The 17624-nt window shown below is 40.5% G+C and overlaps 1 protein-coding gene across 1 annotated transcript in view; it reads left to right on the plus strand.

The window, feature by feature from the left end:
• Positions 1-17624, plus strand: part of LRP1B (LDL receptor related protein 1B) — a 1445547-nt gene that overhangs the window by 834295 nt on the left and 593628 nt on the right. Inside the window, exon 31 of the mRNA XM_033944130.1 lies at positions 2152-2292. Coding sequence (XP_033800021.1) covers positions 2152-2292 — 141 coding nt within the window. The remainder of the gene's footprint in view (positions 1-2151; positions 2293-17624) is intronic.

Here is a 17624-nt window from a genome sequence, read left to right on the forward strand (position 1 = left end):
ATGTATTTCTTTTATGGAAGATATTATTGTATATGATTTGTCTGTCTGTTTTAATACTGTGATTGTATTTTTGTAAGCCGCCTAGTTATAGGCGGGTAAGAAATTTTTAAATAAACAAATAAGATCTAGGCTGTCCTGCTGCTCTACACACATGTCTGTGTGGCCATTCTCAAATATGTTCAAACAAGAAATCATGACATATTTCATAACAGTGGTACCTGGAGTGACCCGCTTCCACATAACAATTTACCTCCCTCCCGATATACCTTTCCCCTTCCCAAGGAGACAAATACACTTTAGTTGGTAAAAAACCTGGCCGCAGCCCTGTTTATTGAACAGTAAACATATTCATATAACATTTTAACATAATTAAATATATATAAATTAACAGCCATAAATAACACATTAACAATTACCCAGAACAATGGTATCACCATTGTGATCTTGATCCCGAGCTACCTTCAGATGTAACTGGCCCCCGACCCCGCCATCTAAGCAAGGGTCCGAGGGGTGGCATGTCCCACACATGCCCCATTATCCAGGGTCATCCGACCCACCAGGCACAGCTCCCAGCCGGCCCACCGCTCATCCCTTGATGAGCCCAGTAGCCAGTAGCTCGGGATACTGCAACTCAACCATCCCCACACACCCCTTAACCTAAAGGGCGGGCGGGCGGGAAAGCTGCCTCGGAGGACCTAAAACCGTTAGGGTCCTCCGAGAGCCCTTCTTTTAACCCCTCCCACCCACAATCCTCTTCGGCTGCAACGGACCAATTACAGGGCGATCCCTCGATGAACGGACCTCCCCAGACGAACTTCCTGCTATCCCTCGACCCACCAACCCCTCCTCAAGCCTAACTAGCCCACGGGCGACTCAGCGGGCCACCCAGCCCCGTGTTAAAGTCGCCCGTCGAGTCTAGCTCTTGGGCTTTTTATGTTGGAAAATACCTGTGAGATGAACATTCCTATTCTGGCTCGGATATCCTTTCAAAACTGCCCCTCCATACTCAAGGAACTGTACATCTTCACTAACTGCAAATAGAAAACATGTCTTCATGGGTGCAGTGCCTCCAAACGGGTTACTTTTGTGCATATCATAACAGCAATGAACCTCACTCCTAAGCCAGGGTATGTGGTGTACATGCTGGGCACATCCCCAGTGCTTACAGCATAACATTTGTACTTACTGCAGATTAATGTTTGTTGTCAAAGAGTTTATTGTTTATTTAAAGCTTTTATACCACTAACTAATGACTATGAAGTCAATTCAGAACGGTTTACATGAGTAGTTTTGATGGACATATGAACATCAACTTCAGTAATGATGGTACAGTACATGAGTTACAATATATGAACTCTAGTCACTGCTGGAGTTATGACAAAAGAGCATAGTAATGGTGTTACTTACAGAATTAGGTTGTTTCTGAAATGTCCATTATACATAAACACATACAAATCATTTACCTTAGTCTATCCTTTGATTGACTCAACAATTAAGAATACAATAACCCTATATCCAATCATTATACTTATTTATATCATTAACCTCTATAAATATGCATAGATAGAGTGGGAGTCCGCCGGGACAGTTAGGGAATAATGCTTGAGTACCTGAATAATTTGTAATCCACATAGAATTGTAGGATATGCAGAATATAAAAAAAATATATATATATATATATATATTAATTAAACCTTTTAGTTGTCATTTAAATGTATCATCATTTAAACTTCCTTTGTATATCCTGCTTAAGCCTATCATTTATGAACTATAAAGTAGTGAGCTATATTCACCATATTATTACTCCCCCCTCTACCCCCCCCCTTGATTAGTACAATATTATAGTATTCTGAGAAAAGTAAGGTCTTCAGTCCTTTCTTGAACTTTTTGGTGTATTTTTCTCGTTTCAATTCCTTTGGTAGGGAGCTCCACCCCATTGGAGCCATCTCTGAGAACATTATTTTCCCGACATTTTTGCATTTAATCTCTTTGAACGATGCTATTTCCAATAAGTATTCTTGACTTGAGTGATAAGTAAAAATAAATAAAAATCATAGTTTAGTAAAAGGACTGCTAATTCCATTAAAACGATACAATTTTTTTTTTTTTTCATAAACAGCTTTAAAGAAGATTTTTTTTTTTCTTTTACAGAGAACAAAATATGGTGGGCAGACCAAGACCTAGCTCAAATGGGAACTTGTGATAAAAAAGACGGAAGGAATCCCACAGTTGTGCGGAACAAGACATCAGGCGTTGTACATATGAAGGTGTATGACAAAGAAGCACAACAAGGTAAAGTGTATATGGAAGGAGAAAGAAAAAAGACAGGGGGAAACTCATCAAGGCCTACTAACCTAATTAGTGCACACTAACTGATTTATTGTGTACTACTGATTTATTGTGCATTACTGATTAGCACACCTTAAATGCTAAGACACCCATTATATTCCTATGGATGTCTTAGCATTTAGAGGGAAATTCTATAAAAGGGACCTGAAGATACATGCAAGATAGGCACTACATAAATAGGTGCCTATGTTAGGCGCCCAAATTAATTAGTAAATTGGCTTCAATTATCAGCTTTTTTCTGTTCAATAGTATTTATTAATTTTCAGTAAGAAAGAATACATAAGAAAAACATAGTAACACTAGAAGTAGTCACATTGTCACATCTACAAGTGTACATAATGTAAGCAAGAAGTATGCAAGAAGTTGTATAACAATTTATATACCTACAATAGACATTATAGCCCATAGTTATATGATTGTAGTGGATAATTCAGTTCGATAACAAGAATTATCAGCATAAGTCAACACATTGGCCCAGATCATTTTGAAAGAAGAGAGGGATGATCTGCTATTTTCCGCAATTGATTTTTCATACTTGGCATATAAGCAAACAGTTTTCCACCATTCGTTATAAGAGATAGATGAAAAGTCTTTCCAGTGAGATAGTATGATTTTTAAAGCAATCAAAAGAAAACATTTCAAAAGTTTGGTTTCACCTTTATCAAGAGAAGAGTTCAAAGCAGCACCTCCTGTGATTATTATAACATAAGTAATAACATCAGTAATAGGTAGAATATCGCATATGGTAGACCAAATATGAGACTAATAGGGTTGTAGTAAATTACAGTAAAACAGCATGTGATCTAATGTACCTATATGGGAAGAACAGGACCAGCACTTATTATCAATAGTAGAAGAGACCTTGGAAAGTTTATATGGTGTCCAATATGCTCTGTGATACAAGTACAAGATAAGTTGTTTAATAGCTGCAGCTTGTAGAGTTGAGTTGGTTCAGCGAATGGTCTCAGGACTCAAGGATCTCCCGTATGAGGAACGACTGGGTAAGTTGCAGCTGTACTCATTCGAGGAATGCAGAGAGAGTGGAGACATGATCGAGACGTTCAAATATGTCACAGGCCGTATCGAGGTGGAAGAGGATCTCTTTTTCCTTAAAGGACCTACGGCAACAAGAGGGCATCCATTGAAAATCAGGGGTGGGAAATTTCATGGCGACACCAGAAAATATTTATTCACCGAAAGGGTGGTTGATCGCTGGAATAATCTTCCACAACAGGTAATTGAGGCCAGCAGCATGCCAGATTTTAAGAAAAGATGGGATTGGCATGTCGGATCTCTTCATGGAGGTAGTTAGGGGGTGGGCCATTAGTGTGGGCAGACTAGATGGGCCATGGCCCTTTTCTGCCGTCATGCTCTATATTTCTATGACTTTCAAGTTGTAGCAGATAGTGGTAAAGATATATCTTGGGCCCAAATATCATAAAGTGCACTAGGATATTTGAATTTAGTGTTCTTCAATAATTTGTACCGTTTTGAAGCTTCACCTCAATTATCAGCTTTAATAAGCTTATAATTGAAAAAATAAAAACAAATTGGGCGATAGGTGCCTGTCTTCTTAGGCGTGATTCGACAAAAGATAGGCACCTATCTCATAGTGCCTAACCCCAAAGTAGATGTATTTAGAGGCAGAAGAGGTCTTAGGTACCACTAGGTGTGAATCTCTTAAGTATTTAGTTGCTTATAATGTAGGCCTTTAAAACCCTGGCCTACATTGTAGGCACCCAAGTTTTAAGTTAGGCATGATTCTGTAATAGGTGCCTAACTTTAGGCGCCTATCTTTTTAGGTGCCTAATTACAGAGTGTGCGTTAATTATTAGCACACATTAATTGATTAGTATCCCTTGAAGAATTCCACCCTTAATCATTTAGAGATGAGCAGCTAGAAAATTTTCTTATAGAAGAGAACATAAGAATTGCCGCTACTGGGTCAGAACAGTGGTCCATCGTGCCCAGCAGTCCGCTCACACGGCGGCCCTCTGGTCAAAGACCAGCATCCTGACTGAGACTAGCCCTTCTTGCGTACATTCTGGTTCAGCAAGAACTTGTCTAACTTTGTCTTGGAGGATGTTTTCCCCTATGACAGACTCCAGTAGAGCATTCCAGTTTTCTACCAATCTCTGGGTGAAGAAGAATTTCCTTACATTTATACGGAATCTATCACCTTTCAACTTTTAGAGAGTGCCCTCTTGTTCTCCCTACCTTGGAGAGGGTGAACAACCTGTCCTTATCTACTAAGTCTATTCCCTTCAGTACCTTGAATGTTTCGATCATGTCCCCTCTCAATCTCCTCTTCTCGAGGGAGAAGAGGCCCAGTTTCTCTAATTTTTCGCTGTACGGCAACTCCTCCAGCCCCTTAACCATCTTAGTCGCTCTTCTCTGGACCCTTTCGAGTAGTACCATGTCCTTCATGTACAGTGACCAGTGCTGGACGCAGTACTCCAGGTGAGGGTGCACCATGGCCCGGTACCCACTATGTTCAAAGAGGGTGCATTCTTTTCGAAGCATTTGTACTAAATGTGAATGTAGTGTACTAATTTGTGATAGTTTGTGGATACACAATGGGCATCATCTTTTTTTTTCTTTATATATATATATATATATATATATATATCTTTATTCATTTTCAATCTAAAAACAGTACATACAAAAATTGCAAAACAAGTTACCTGAAAAAAAGAGCACTTATATCCAGCAGTGAAATACATAAGAATAATTTTCACCCCCTCCCCCCTGATTTCAATACAATAGCACTAACAACTAATAAATAAACCAGTCCCTATACATTATTCTTCTCCCTCCCAACCATCCCCCTTCCCTGGATGTAAAAAGTATAATCAAAAGTAAAGGGAAAAACCATTCAATTAGAATCAATAAAATTGGTCAATGGACCCCACGTCAGATTAAACCACTTAATATTACCCCTTTGTTCAGACATCATTTTCTCGTAACGATAACACAAGCATATCGAATTCCACCAAAAAGTGAAATTTAAGCGGTCACAATACTTCCAGTTTTTCATAATTTGGATGGCTACCGCAGTCATTATACCCAATAACCTGTTTTTATGCCTGTCTACTGGAGATATAGGAGATAACAGCGTCCCACATAATGCCACTTCATTTGACAGCGGAACCACAATCTCCAGAATCAGAGTAATATGTCCCCATATAGATCTCCAAAAACTGAATATCAAAGTACAATAGAACAATAGATGATCCAGTGTCCTTATATTGAAATGACTTAGTCAAAAAACTTCTATGCAACAAAAAAAACAGGTTTGTCTCATAGATGCTGACGCTGTACACCTCATCCTCCAAGACCAAATCCATGGCCATTGAGTAGCAGAAATCTGCTGCTTAATCTCAATGATCCAAATATCTCTCAGACTTGTTTTTGGTTTCTTATTCATATAGCCAGATATTAATTTATATCACTTGGCTGCCTGATGTCCCAGCAAATCTGTCTGGAAGCATAGGCCCGGCAAGCTATACTGATTTTGTAGATTTCGCCAATCAGGGAACCCCTTCTGAATAGCTTGCTTCAACTGCAACCACTTATATATTTGAGATTTTGAAATACTGAATGATTGTTGCAGTCGTGAAAAATCAAACATTTTCCCATTAGATATCACATCATCTAGCGTACGTATACCTGCCTGCAGCCAATGCTTCCAGAGGATCTTAGGCTCATCAATTTGAATCTTGGAGTTCAACCATGAGGAATGAAACGTGGATTTTTCTACTGGAATCTCTGTTAAGTTGTTAATAAATTTTAAGGTGCTCCATATGGCAAATAAGATACTATTGTCCTTATAAATTCTGGGCAATCTGATACTCACCGTATGACATAATCTTAATGGGGACATAAGTTGCCATTCTAAGTAAAGCCAATCAGAGAGATGTTCCTTGAGCTCAGGAAGGATCCAATATATACCCTGACGCAGTATATAGGCCTGATGGTACCTATAAAAATTTGTAAAATTTACCCCACCCGCCACAATTGGTTTTTGTAAAGATACAAAAGCTATTCTGGTAGTTTTACCCAGCAAAATAAATTTAGTAAGAATACTATTTAATTTCTTATAAAAGGACCCTTGAAAATAAATTGGCAACATACTCATTTGGTAGCAAATTACAGACAAAATCATCATCTTGACAGTTTGAACTCTCCTCCACCAAGAAAGATGTAATGGGTTCCATTGCTCACACAATTCTGTGACCTTCAGCAATAAAGATTTTTCATTTACTCTCATTGTATCTTCCAGCGTTTTTTGAATCCTAATACCTAAATATTTTATACCCTCTTCATTCAAAGGAAAGGGAATGAATCAAATAATCCTTTTACACAATGTACATTTAGCGGAAGAACCTCCGATTTACTCCAATTTATTTTATATCCAGAAAATTTTCCAAATCGGTCAATCAAATCTAGTAAATGTGGAATGGTATATTCAGGATTCTTCAAATGAAGCAAAATATCATCTGCATAAGTAGAGACCTTATATTCCCGACCTGCATAAGGAATACCTTGTTTCTCCTTTGCCTGTTGAATAGCAAGGGTTCCAGAACAATGCCAAAAAGCAAAGGGGATAGTGGACACCCTTATCTAACTCTCCTCTCCAGATGAAAATGCTCTGAAAAAGTATTATTAATATATAATCTGGCAGAAGGGGAATTATACAAAGTTTGAATCATTTGAATAAATCCGGATCCTACACCAAACCAATCCATTGCTTGATACATGAAGGTCCATTCTATAAGAACATAAGAACATAAGCAATGCCTCTGCCGGGTCAGACCCGAGGTCCATCGCACCCAGCAGTCCGCTCACGCGGCGGCCCAACAGGTCCAGGACTTGTGCAGTAATCCTCTATCTGTACCCCTCTATCCCCTTTTCCAACAGGAAATTGTCCAATCCTTTCTTAAACCCCAGTACCGTACTCTGCCCTATTACGTCCTCTGGAAGCGCATTACAGGTATCCACCACCCGCTGAGTAAAGAAAAACTTCCTAGCATTTGTTTTGAATCTATCCCCTTCAAATTTTTCCGAATGCCCTCTTGTTCTTTTATGTTTTGAAAATTTGAAGAATCTATCTCTCTCTACTTTCTCTATGCCCTTCATGATCTTGTAGGTTTCTATCATGTCTCCTCTGAGTCTCCGCTTTTCCAGGGAGAAGAGCTCCAGCCTCTCCAATCTTTCAGTGTATGAAAGGTTTTCCATGCCCTTAATCATTCGTGTTGCTCTCCTCTGGACCCTCTCAAGTATTGCCATATCCTTCTTAAGGTACGGTGACCAATACTGAACACAGTACTCCAGGTGCGGGCGCACCATTGCCCGATACAACGGCAGGATAACTTCTTTTGTTCTGGTCATAATACCATTTTTAATAATACCCAACATTCTGTTTGCCTTCTTCGCGGCTGCTACGCATTGCGCCGTTGACTTCATTGTTGTATCCACCAGTACACCCAAATCTTTTTCAAGGTTACTTCCCTCTAATACTAATCCCCCCATTTGGTAGCTGAACATCGGGTTCTTTCTCCCTATATGCATGACCTTGCATTTCCCTACATTGAATTTCATCTGCCATTTATTCGCCCACTCCTCCAGTTTGTTTAGGTCCCTTTGTAGGTCCTCACACTCTTCCGTAGTTCTAACCCTTCTACAGAGTTTAGTGTCGTCCGCAAATTTTATAACTTCACATTTCGTCCCCGTTTCCAGGTCATTTATAAATATATTGAACAGCAGCGGTCCAAGTACAGACCCCTGCGGAACTCCGCTCGTGACTTTCCTCCAGCCCGAGTAGTGACCCTTCACTCCAACCCTCTGTCTCCTGCCTGCCAACCAGTGTTTGATCCATCTGTGTACGTCCCCTTCCACCCCATGGTCCACAGCTTCCTAAGTAGCCGCTCATGGGGTACCTTGTCAAAGGCCTTTTGGAAGTCAAGGTAAATGATGTCTACAGGTTCCCCTTTGTCCAACTGGCTGTTTACCCCCTCAAAGAAGTGCAGTAAGTTTGTTTGGCACGATCTTCCCTTGCAGAAGCCATGTTGGCTCGCTTTCATCAGCCCATTTTTTTCGATGTGCTCACAGATGCTGTCCTTTATCAGTGCTTCTACCATCTTGCCTGGAACCGATGTCAAACTTACCGGCCTATAGTTTCCCGGGTCTCCTCTTGACCCCTTTTTAAAGATAGGTGTAACATTTGCTATCTTCCAGTCCTCCGGAATCTCTCCAGTTTTCAAGGATAGGTTGTAAACTCGTTGGAGTATTCCCGCTATCTCATTTCTTAGTTCTTTTAGTACCCTAGGGTGGATTCCGTCCGGGCCTGGTGATTTGTCGCTTTTCAATCTATCTATCTGTTGGAGGACATCCTCATGAACAAAGGCCTTCTCTGCATCCAAGGATACAGAGAAGGCCAAATCTTCCATGGGCATCATCTTTGCTAACAGTTTGCACTCTCTTGCAAGAGTGTCCACTACTATTAGCAAATACTAAAGCAAATGTTCGTGGAAGGTTTTCTGCTAATTTTCATTTGATGATAGCATGCAATGTCATGGGATATGAACAATATTGAAAGTCAAAGAGCCGGGGGGTCACATGATGCCGAGTTGTTGATCAGACGTGCCTCTGCACAGCTCCGGGCCATGCTGCCCTAAATCCTGCATTCTAGCACAAAATCGCCCACCTATCTTCCTCCTCTCACCCCCGCTGACTTCCTGGGGTTGTCGGGTACCCCTGGAGTGTTTTTTAGGGAGCTCCGCGCTCGGGATGACGGCAAGAGCGCAACAGGACACCCGGGGGAAGGTAAAGCTCCCTGAAACAAAGTTGGCGGAGAGCCACGAGGTGCTGATGTTTACAATTCAAGAAGCGGCTATACAAGAACTTACCAAATCGCTCACCCTTGTTATGGAAGATAAACTTGCAAAAATACAAACGTTCATGGAGGACTTTCGGGAAACGATCGAAAACCATGCGGGCAGGCTACAGCGGGTGGAGGATAGAGTGGCCCAGCAGGAAGATCGAACCGCAAACTTCGAGGAACGATTGCAGTCTCTGGAGACCGCAAAAACCGCATGTTTTGAGCGACTGGATGATCATGAAAACAGGGGCCGAAGGAATAACTTGAGATTTATCGGCATGCCTAGCAATATTAGAGACGTTGACCTGCGAGCATGCCTGGAGACGTGGTTCTCGGCCGTAATGGAGACGGACGCCCCGGGAGAGAAAGTGTTAATCAAGCGCGCCCATCGGGTGGGGAACAGGAGAGAACACGAACAGCGGCCCCGACCTGTCCTTGCACGCTTTCTCAACTTTGCCCAGAAAGAGCGCGTTCTCGCCCGATTACAATCACATGTTTTTGTATATTTATGAATAAGCATTTTGTTCCTCTGTTTGGATTTACACGATATCTGCTATGTTTTCTTGTGCACCTGTACTGTTTTTGTGCTGTAGACGGCAGTGGCTGTCCCAGTGTTTCTTGTCTTAATAAACATGATATTTAAAAAAAGAAAGTCAAAGAGCCAGACCACAAAGTGGGATAAAGCACCACTGTATCAGGATGAACACACACAGATTTATCGTAGAGAAACATCCTGATGTGGATAACAGAAGCAAATGCAAGACCATCTTCAAATGTAGATGGTGGTCAATGATGTAAGTAGGACCCAATGCAGTCCGTGTTTTGTCAATAGATGGTTTCTAAGAAGCCCAATTGATCCACTATTCTATCAAATACATTTGAAATAAAGTATTCCAGTAGGTGTAAATGTCCACCAAGCTGGTAAAAATCATATCTCTGACCTGGATTTTCATTTCCGAAAGCATCTGAAAACTTGGCTATTCTCAGAAATGTAAATCTAGCTACCCTCTTTATAATCACTAGTTCTTATTATGTTTTTCCTTCCTTATATTAAAGTTCCTGTAAACCGTGCCAAGCTCTGTCTTTATGGAGAGGATGCAGTATATAAACTTAAGGTTTAGTTTAGTTTATTTCAACATTTCCCATATTTTTGCAAACAAATGTCCATCTCTAGAATCAATGTAGTTATTCCAAAGAAGGTATTAATGAACAATAAGAATTATACTCTAATAACTGAAGAATAACAGGGGAATTCATATTATTTCCCCTCCCCCCCCTTAGTTTTATGAAGCCACATTAGGTCTTTTTGTCACTGGCCGTGGTGGTAAAAGTTCTAGTGCTCACAGAATTCCTATGAGCATCAGAGCTTTTGCCTCCACGGACGGCAATAAAAAAAATCCTAATGCAGCTTCACAAAAAGGGGCCTATTTTCCTATGGGCATCTTTAGTGTTTAGCATGCATTAATCGTTAGTGTACGTTGATGAATTCTTCCCTACGTTCTGATAATTTAGCTTATCTTTTCTAGTCATTGGCATCCAGAACAAGGTTCAATGGGATATTACCATGGAGAAAATTTGAATAATATTTTAGTCATGAGAAGAAGTCCACCTATCAGATTTCTAATTTTAAAAATAAGGGAATCCTTTTTTTGCACAATAAGTCCAATTTTACCACTGAATGTCCTATTTTTTAAATTAATGGCCATTAAAACAAATTAGCATGCAATCCTTTCATGACCCTTTATGTAGACAATAAGGCCCAGATTCTGTAAACAGGACTTTAATCGGTGGCCGCTAAAAAAAAAACAACCAAAAAACAGCTGCTGATCATGTGTCAATCATGCAATGGCGCCGTTTGCAGACTCGTGATTACATGAAAGCTAGGCGCTGGAAATGTAGGCCAGGATTTTAAAGACCTGCATTTCCCATCCCTACCTTTCATGAGAATTGCATCTACAGAGGTGCCTTAAGACATCTAATGCCACTTTTGGCATTAACTACGCCTACAATGGCATTAGGTGTCATAAGACGCCTCCATAGGCAGGATAAGGGCAGCCTTTTTGGAGACACCCTTAAGCACCTCTGGGTTTATTTTTTTCAAAGTTCAGATTTAATTGGTCTTTAATCAGTGCATCCAATTTGTGTAAAACCTATTAAGTTTGGCAGCAGTAGGGTGCCTACCGCTGCCTAACTTCAGGCATTGTTTTTAGAAACGGGTCCTAAGAGCTCACACACAAAGCACACATCAGTTAGCATGCAGAAATGTAGCTGTACTGATTAGCACCGAACAGGATCACTCTTTGGGGTCCTTTTACAAAGCCGCGCTAGCGGTTTTATCGCACGCACTGGATTAGCGCGCTAGCCGGAAATCTACCACCTGCTCAAAAGGAGGCGGTAGCGGCTAGCCCGTGTGGCAAATTAGCGCACGCTATTCTGCGCGTTAAGGCCCTAGTGCGGCTTTGTAAAAGGAGCCCTTTGGCCCCAGACATGCCCCAGCACAAAAAATATTATTTTGGGGTGATTTGTTAGCGTATGTACATCCTATAATTACTTCAGGATAACTTAGTGCCCACATTACACCATTATTTTTTCCGTAGTAAGCACATGTTAATGCTTACCGCAGCTTTGTAAAAGGATCCCAAGGTTTGTTTCAAAAATAGGTATAGATAATTCTGTATTTTAAAACACTGTTGTATTAATTCCATTTAAGGGGGAAGTTATCAATATGGGCTACCATTAAGACATCTTATTTTGCTATTAACTACTGGTTAAAATGAGACCTGTGCTAAAACTACACCCTTTAAATGGTTAAAATGTTTTTGCAAAGAAATCCCATAAAACATTAACCTCCCTTTTACAAAACAGTAGCGTTGTTTTTAGCGCTGGCCGCGGCGGTAACAGTTCCGACACTCCTAGAATTCCTATGAGAGTCAGAGCTGTCGCTACCACGGCTGGCGCTATAAACCGTGCTACGTATAATTTTCCATATATCAATGCCCCCCCCAAGAATCCCCATCACAAAGGAAAGAACTACACACACACTGCACCAAGCACTCCATCCACGCTCACAGACATACACCTAACGCCCCCCCCCCCCCATTCAAGCACTCCCCAACCCCCTACCCCCAAGTCTGGAAACCAGAGGTAACCGTAGGAACACCTGCCACAGAGCCAAATACGCCAGCACCTCCGGGTTGGAGGATTGTTTATGATAGGCAAGCTCAAAGCTGCTTTACCCCTGTATTACACCTGTTTCCCTTGTTGACTCCTTAATAAACATGATTTTCAAAAAAAACCAAAAAACCGTGCTACGGTTTTGTAAAAGGGGGTTTAAGAAAATGGAAAATACTTTAACAGTGCATTTAACAGAGAAACCAAAACAATCGTATTGCGCTTTAGAGGTCAGAAAGAAGCAGCGGTGGAAAAGTTAGAAATTTACAGCCAGTCCCTTTAAAGTAAGAAAAGGTAGTGAATAATTATTCAAGAGTCTGCCATTTAATCAAGTGCTTAATTGGAGTGCCTCCTTACTAATCATTGAGAATATAATAGACAGAACAAGGCGTACCAGGAAACTTTTTTTTTTTTTTCCTTCTGGAAGAGAAAATGAAAATAAATTAGCACCATATTTTCCTCATTAAACAAACTGAATAGCAGATGGTGTATTATTAACTGAAAACTTATGGTTGCTATGTATTTCTAAAATATTTGGTACTGAGATCTCTAAAGATTTATTAAATTTTCTAAAATAATTGAAAACCTATATGAAAATGTTTTCAGGTCAATACTTTATTTGCATATGATTACCTTTATTAACATCCAAAGCTTTTACACTGTTTTGTGAGCTGTAGATTTACTACACTTGACAAAAGATATTTAAACTTAGTTCAACTCAAGTAATTTAAAGACAATGAAGCTACCCTTTACCTTTAGAATATATTGACAAAATCATCTATATTATAGATAATCTCATTAACGGTATCACTACAGGTACCTTAAAAGCTCCATTAGTATGAAAAATGTCCAATTTAGGACTCTTTAAGGATCTGACATTAGTACCTCTTTTGGATTCTTAAATACAATTTGCAACTTAATTTATCATTTTGACAAAAGAAAACAACTGAGTTGTGATACATTGCTTTAGGCAAGAGGGCCCGAACAATTTGTTTTGCATTTGAGTTATTTTTACAGCAATGAATGTCTTATATTGTATATAACAACTTTTTAATCTAATAGTAAGTATTCTATTTACTGATAAATTACGATGGGGTGCTGAAAAGTTCTCAGCCCAACCAAGAAGAGAATGATGTGGATATGGGTCATCAATGATCTGAAACTATGTCTAAAACATAGAATTTTGTTTCTGCAAATTGACATATTCTTGTCATCTACAGTGACAAAATAACACTCAGAATTTAGGAAGTTGGTTGGTTGGGCTGAGAACTTTTCAGCCCCTCATATGTACTAAAAGTGAGTCAAGTACAGGACAATCAAGTCACTGTGACATCACTGATGAGGTTGGTTCTTATTGGTGGAATGAGGCATTATGACATCACAATCTCAGCTCTGGTTACCAGAGACTGAGGGCTCCTTTTACTAAGCTGCGCTAGCGGTTTTAGTGCGCGCTTAGCAAGCGCTAAACTGCCCCACGCGCTAGACGCTAATGCCACCATTGAGCTGGCGTTAGCTTTTGGCACTTAGCGTGGGATTAGCACGCGCTAATCTTTAGCGTGCGCTAAAAATGCTAGCGCAGCTTAGTAAAAGGAGCCCTGAAACTCTTCACTCTAGGATGGAGTGCTGAAAAGTTCTCAGCTCAACCAAGAAAATGACGTAGTTATGGTGCAATCAATGATATGAAACAATGTCAAAAACATAGAATTTTGTTTCTGCAAATTGGCACATTCTTTTCAGCTATAGTGACAAAATAACGCTAAGAATTTAGGAAATTAGTTGGTGGGGCTGAGAAGTTTTCAGCACCCGTCAATAATAGATGGCATAAGAGGCAAAAGCACAACTTGCAGGCGCCATTTCATACAAAGAATCAAGTCAAAAGCGAGCTGTATTCTTGACTAGCGCAAATGGACAGCAGCTTTATTAATACGGCCCCGGAAGAAGCCGTTTCTACAGGCGAAACGGGGCCCGTTGGGACTAAGCTGCATGTCAATACAGTATAAGTGTTGTGGAACATTTTAGAATTAAGTTTATTGGCACCAGGCACTTTATATTTTGAGATGAATATACTTGAATCACAAAAAAAAGAGTTGTTGTTTTTTTTTTTTTTAAAAAGGTCAATGATAGAAATTGGTAACCGATAAGTCTCACAGCTACATTTCATTCAATGTCTGAGCTGGTTTCTGAGGTCTTTTTCCTCTCTCACAATTGCTATTTGCTGCATAATAGGTTTTTGGGGGGGATTAGGCAGGTTGAACTTTTCAGCACCCCCTCATATTGTATGGTATGTAGACAAAGCATTTTCAGTTCATTTTTAGACAATTTAGGACTCCTTTTACAAAGCCATGGTAGCAGCAGCTGCTACAATAATCATTCTGATGCCCATAGGTATTTAATGGACATTGGAGCATTTTTGACATGGCAGCCGCAACCGTGGCTTTGTAAAAAGGAGAGGGGGGGGGGTAGCTTTTCCCCCTGATTTTCATAAAAGCTTTTTCTATCTATTTCATACATTTGTGAGAATAAACATTTTTCCCACATTAGAACCATTTTATCTGTGGAAATCGAATATACAACTGTTGATCTCTGTTAATCTGGGTACCTACCAGCCCAGTACTTAGTCACCCAGTGGTTTTAGAGCAGGAACATTCCCCAGTCATTCCTGCCTTGCTGGCAGCATTTCCAAAATGATGCCCCTAGTGGTTGGCTTATGCTAGAAGTTATGCCCCTTGGGTGTGATTGTAAGTGATGATCTTAAGGTAGCCAAACAGGTTGAAAAGGTGACAGCGAAAGCTAGAAGGATGCTAGGGTGCATAGGGAGAGGTATGGCCAGTAGGAAAAAGGAGGTATTGATGCAGAATATTGAATACAATTCTGGAGGCCGCACCTTCAAAAACATATAAAAAGGATGGAGTCGGTCCAGAGGAAGGCTATTAAAATGGTATGTGGTCTTCATCATAAGGCATATGGGAACAGACTTAGAGATCTCAATATGTATACTTTGGAGGAAAGGTGGGAGAGGGGAGATATGATAGACATTTAAATACCTATTTGGCATAAATGTGCACGAGTCAAGTCTCATTTGAAAGGAAACTCTGTAATGAGAGGGCATAGGATGAAGTTAAGAGGTGATAGGCTCCGGAGTAATCTGAGGAAATACTTTTTTATGGAAAGGGTGGTACATGCATGGAACAGTCTCCCAGAAGAGGTGGGGGAGACAGACTGTGTCCGAATTCAAAAGGGCCTGGGACAGGCACGTGGGATATCTCAGAGAGAGAAAGTGATAACGGTTACTACGGATGGTCAGACTAGATGGACCATTTGGTCTTTATCTGCCATCATGTTACAGTGTTTCTATACTTGACTTTACTGATCACTGCTCTCAATTCAGATATAACCATAAAGTTCTATGACATCACAATGCAGCTCTAAAGAGCCTTAGCCAATAGGGAGAGGAGGAGATAGTGGATGTTGCAGATGGGCCATTTGGCCTTTATCTGCCGTCATGGTTCTATGTTTCTACTGAATAGTAACCAGGTTCTCTTAAGCATTTTCCCTATCTGTCCTTGCAGGCTCACAATATAACTGTGGTACCTGGAGCAATTGAAGGTTAATTGACTTACTGAGAATCACAAGGGATAGACTGGGATTGAACTCACAACCTCAGGGTGCTGAGGCAGTAGCTAACCACTAGGCCACCTCATGAGAAGACTGTAACTAAGATCCTGCTGGCCTTATATAGTAATGCACACCAATGACATACCGGGGAAAGGGGGGGGGGGTGTGGCTGAAAAGTTCTCAGCCCAAACAAGAAGAGAATGACGAGAATATGGTTCAATCAATGATCTAAAACAATGTCAAAATATAGAATTTCATTTCTGCAAACTTAATGATATAACACTCTTTTCAGATTCAGTAGCAAAATAGCGCTCAGAATTTGATTGGTTGGGCTGAGAAGTTTGCAGCACCCCCCCCCCCCTCCCCCGATAAACAAATACACTAGAAGAGGCAATAGGAACTCCATACTAGATGATTTATGCTTGCACAGTTATAACAGGCAACACATAAATGCATGTTACGGCTTTACTGTTTCAGATTTTTCTTTTGGCATTGGGTTAGAAGGGAGATCGAGAAAATGATTGGTACCTAGGTGCTATTTTAACCACATATCTTTGTTCTGTATCTGCAGAGTAGGTGCTTTCTCCTAGTACAGTGGTATCTCGGAATCCGAACGCCTCAGAACTTGAACAACTTGGAATCCAAACTTTTTTTTCCTCTTAATTTTTGCCCCCGAATTTGAACGCTGCTTTAGAATCCGAACTGCAAGCGGTGCTCAGCCCAAAGCTTCCCCTCTGACGCAGCTTCACGTTTCTGCCTGGGAGGGAAGCTGTGGGCTGAGTACCGCTTGCAGTTGCCTTTGCCAATCTTGCTGCCTATGCCGGTGGGGGTCATGATCTTGCTGTCTTTGCCAGTGGGGGGGTCCCAATCTTGCTGTCTCTGCTGGTGGGTGTCCCGATCTTGCTGTCTGAGTTTTGAAACTCGAACGGGGTTCTGGAACGGATTAAGTTCGGATTCCAAAGTACCACTGTATATAGAAGGCGATTACAAAGCTGATTCAAGTAGCTAGATTCACCATTATGCTATTTTAGAAGAAGGTTTTTTAAAGTGTTTAATTAATAATAATAATTTTATTTTTATATACCGCCAAAGCCATGATAGTTTGAGGCAGTTTACAACAAGAGGTGCTGGACCATCAGCGAAGTAGTTACAATGCAAAGTCATTGAAGTAGTTACAATACAATGTCGAAGAAGTTACAATGCAAAGTCATCAAAAATAAGGTACAGGTTGGGAGGAGTGATACACTAGATTCATAGGTTACAATCGGTTAAACAAATTTGTTTTTATTGATTTTCTAAAACTGAGGTAAGATGAGGAGTGAATGATGATGTTAGCCAGCCAGTCGTTCCATTTACCTGCCTGGGAGGCAAGAGTTCTGTCCATGAATCTTTTGTAGCAGCAGTCCTTTAATGATGGAAAGGAGAACAAATGAATTCTGCTTGTGGACCTAATGGAACTGTCCAGATTAAATTGAGAAACCAGGTACAAAGGGGCCAAGCCAAAAATTGATTTATAGCAAAGGCAAAAAAATTTAAACAAAACTCGTGCTTCCAAGGGCTGCCAGTGAAGTTTTTGATAGTAGGGACTGATGTGTTCCCATTTTCTCAA

This window comes from Geotrypetes seraphini, chromosome 5 (genome assembly GCF_902459505.1).
Source record: "Geotrypetes seraphini chromosome 5, aGeoSer1.1, whole genome shotgun sequence".
Lineage (NCBI taxonomy): Eukaryota > Metazoa > Chordata > Amphibia > Gymnophiona > Dermophiidae > Geotrypetes > Geotrypetes seraphini.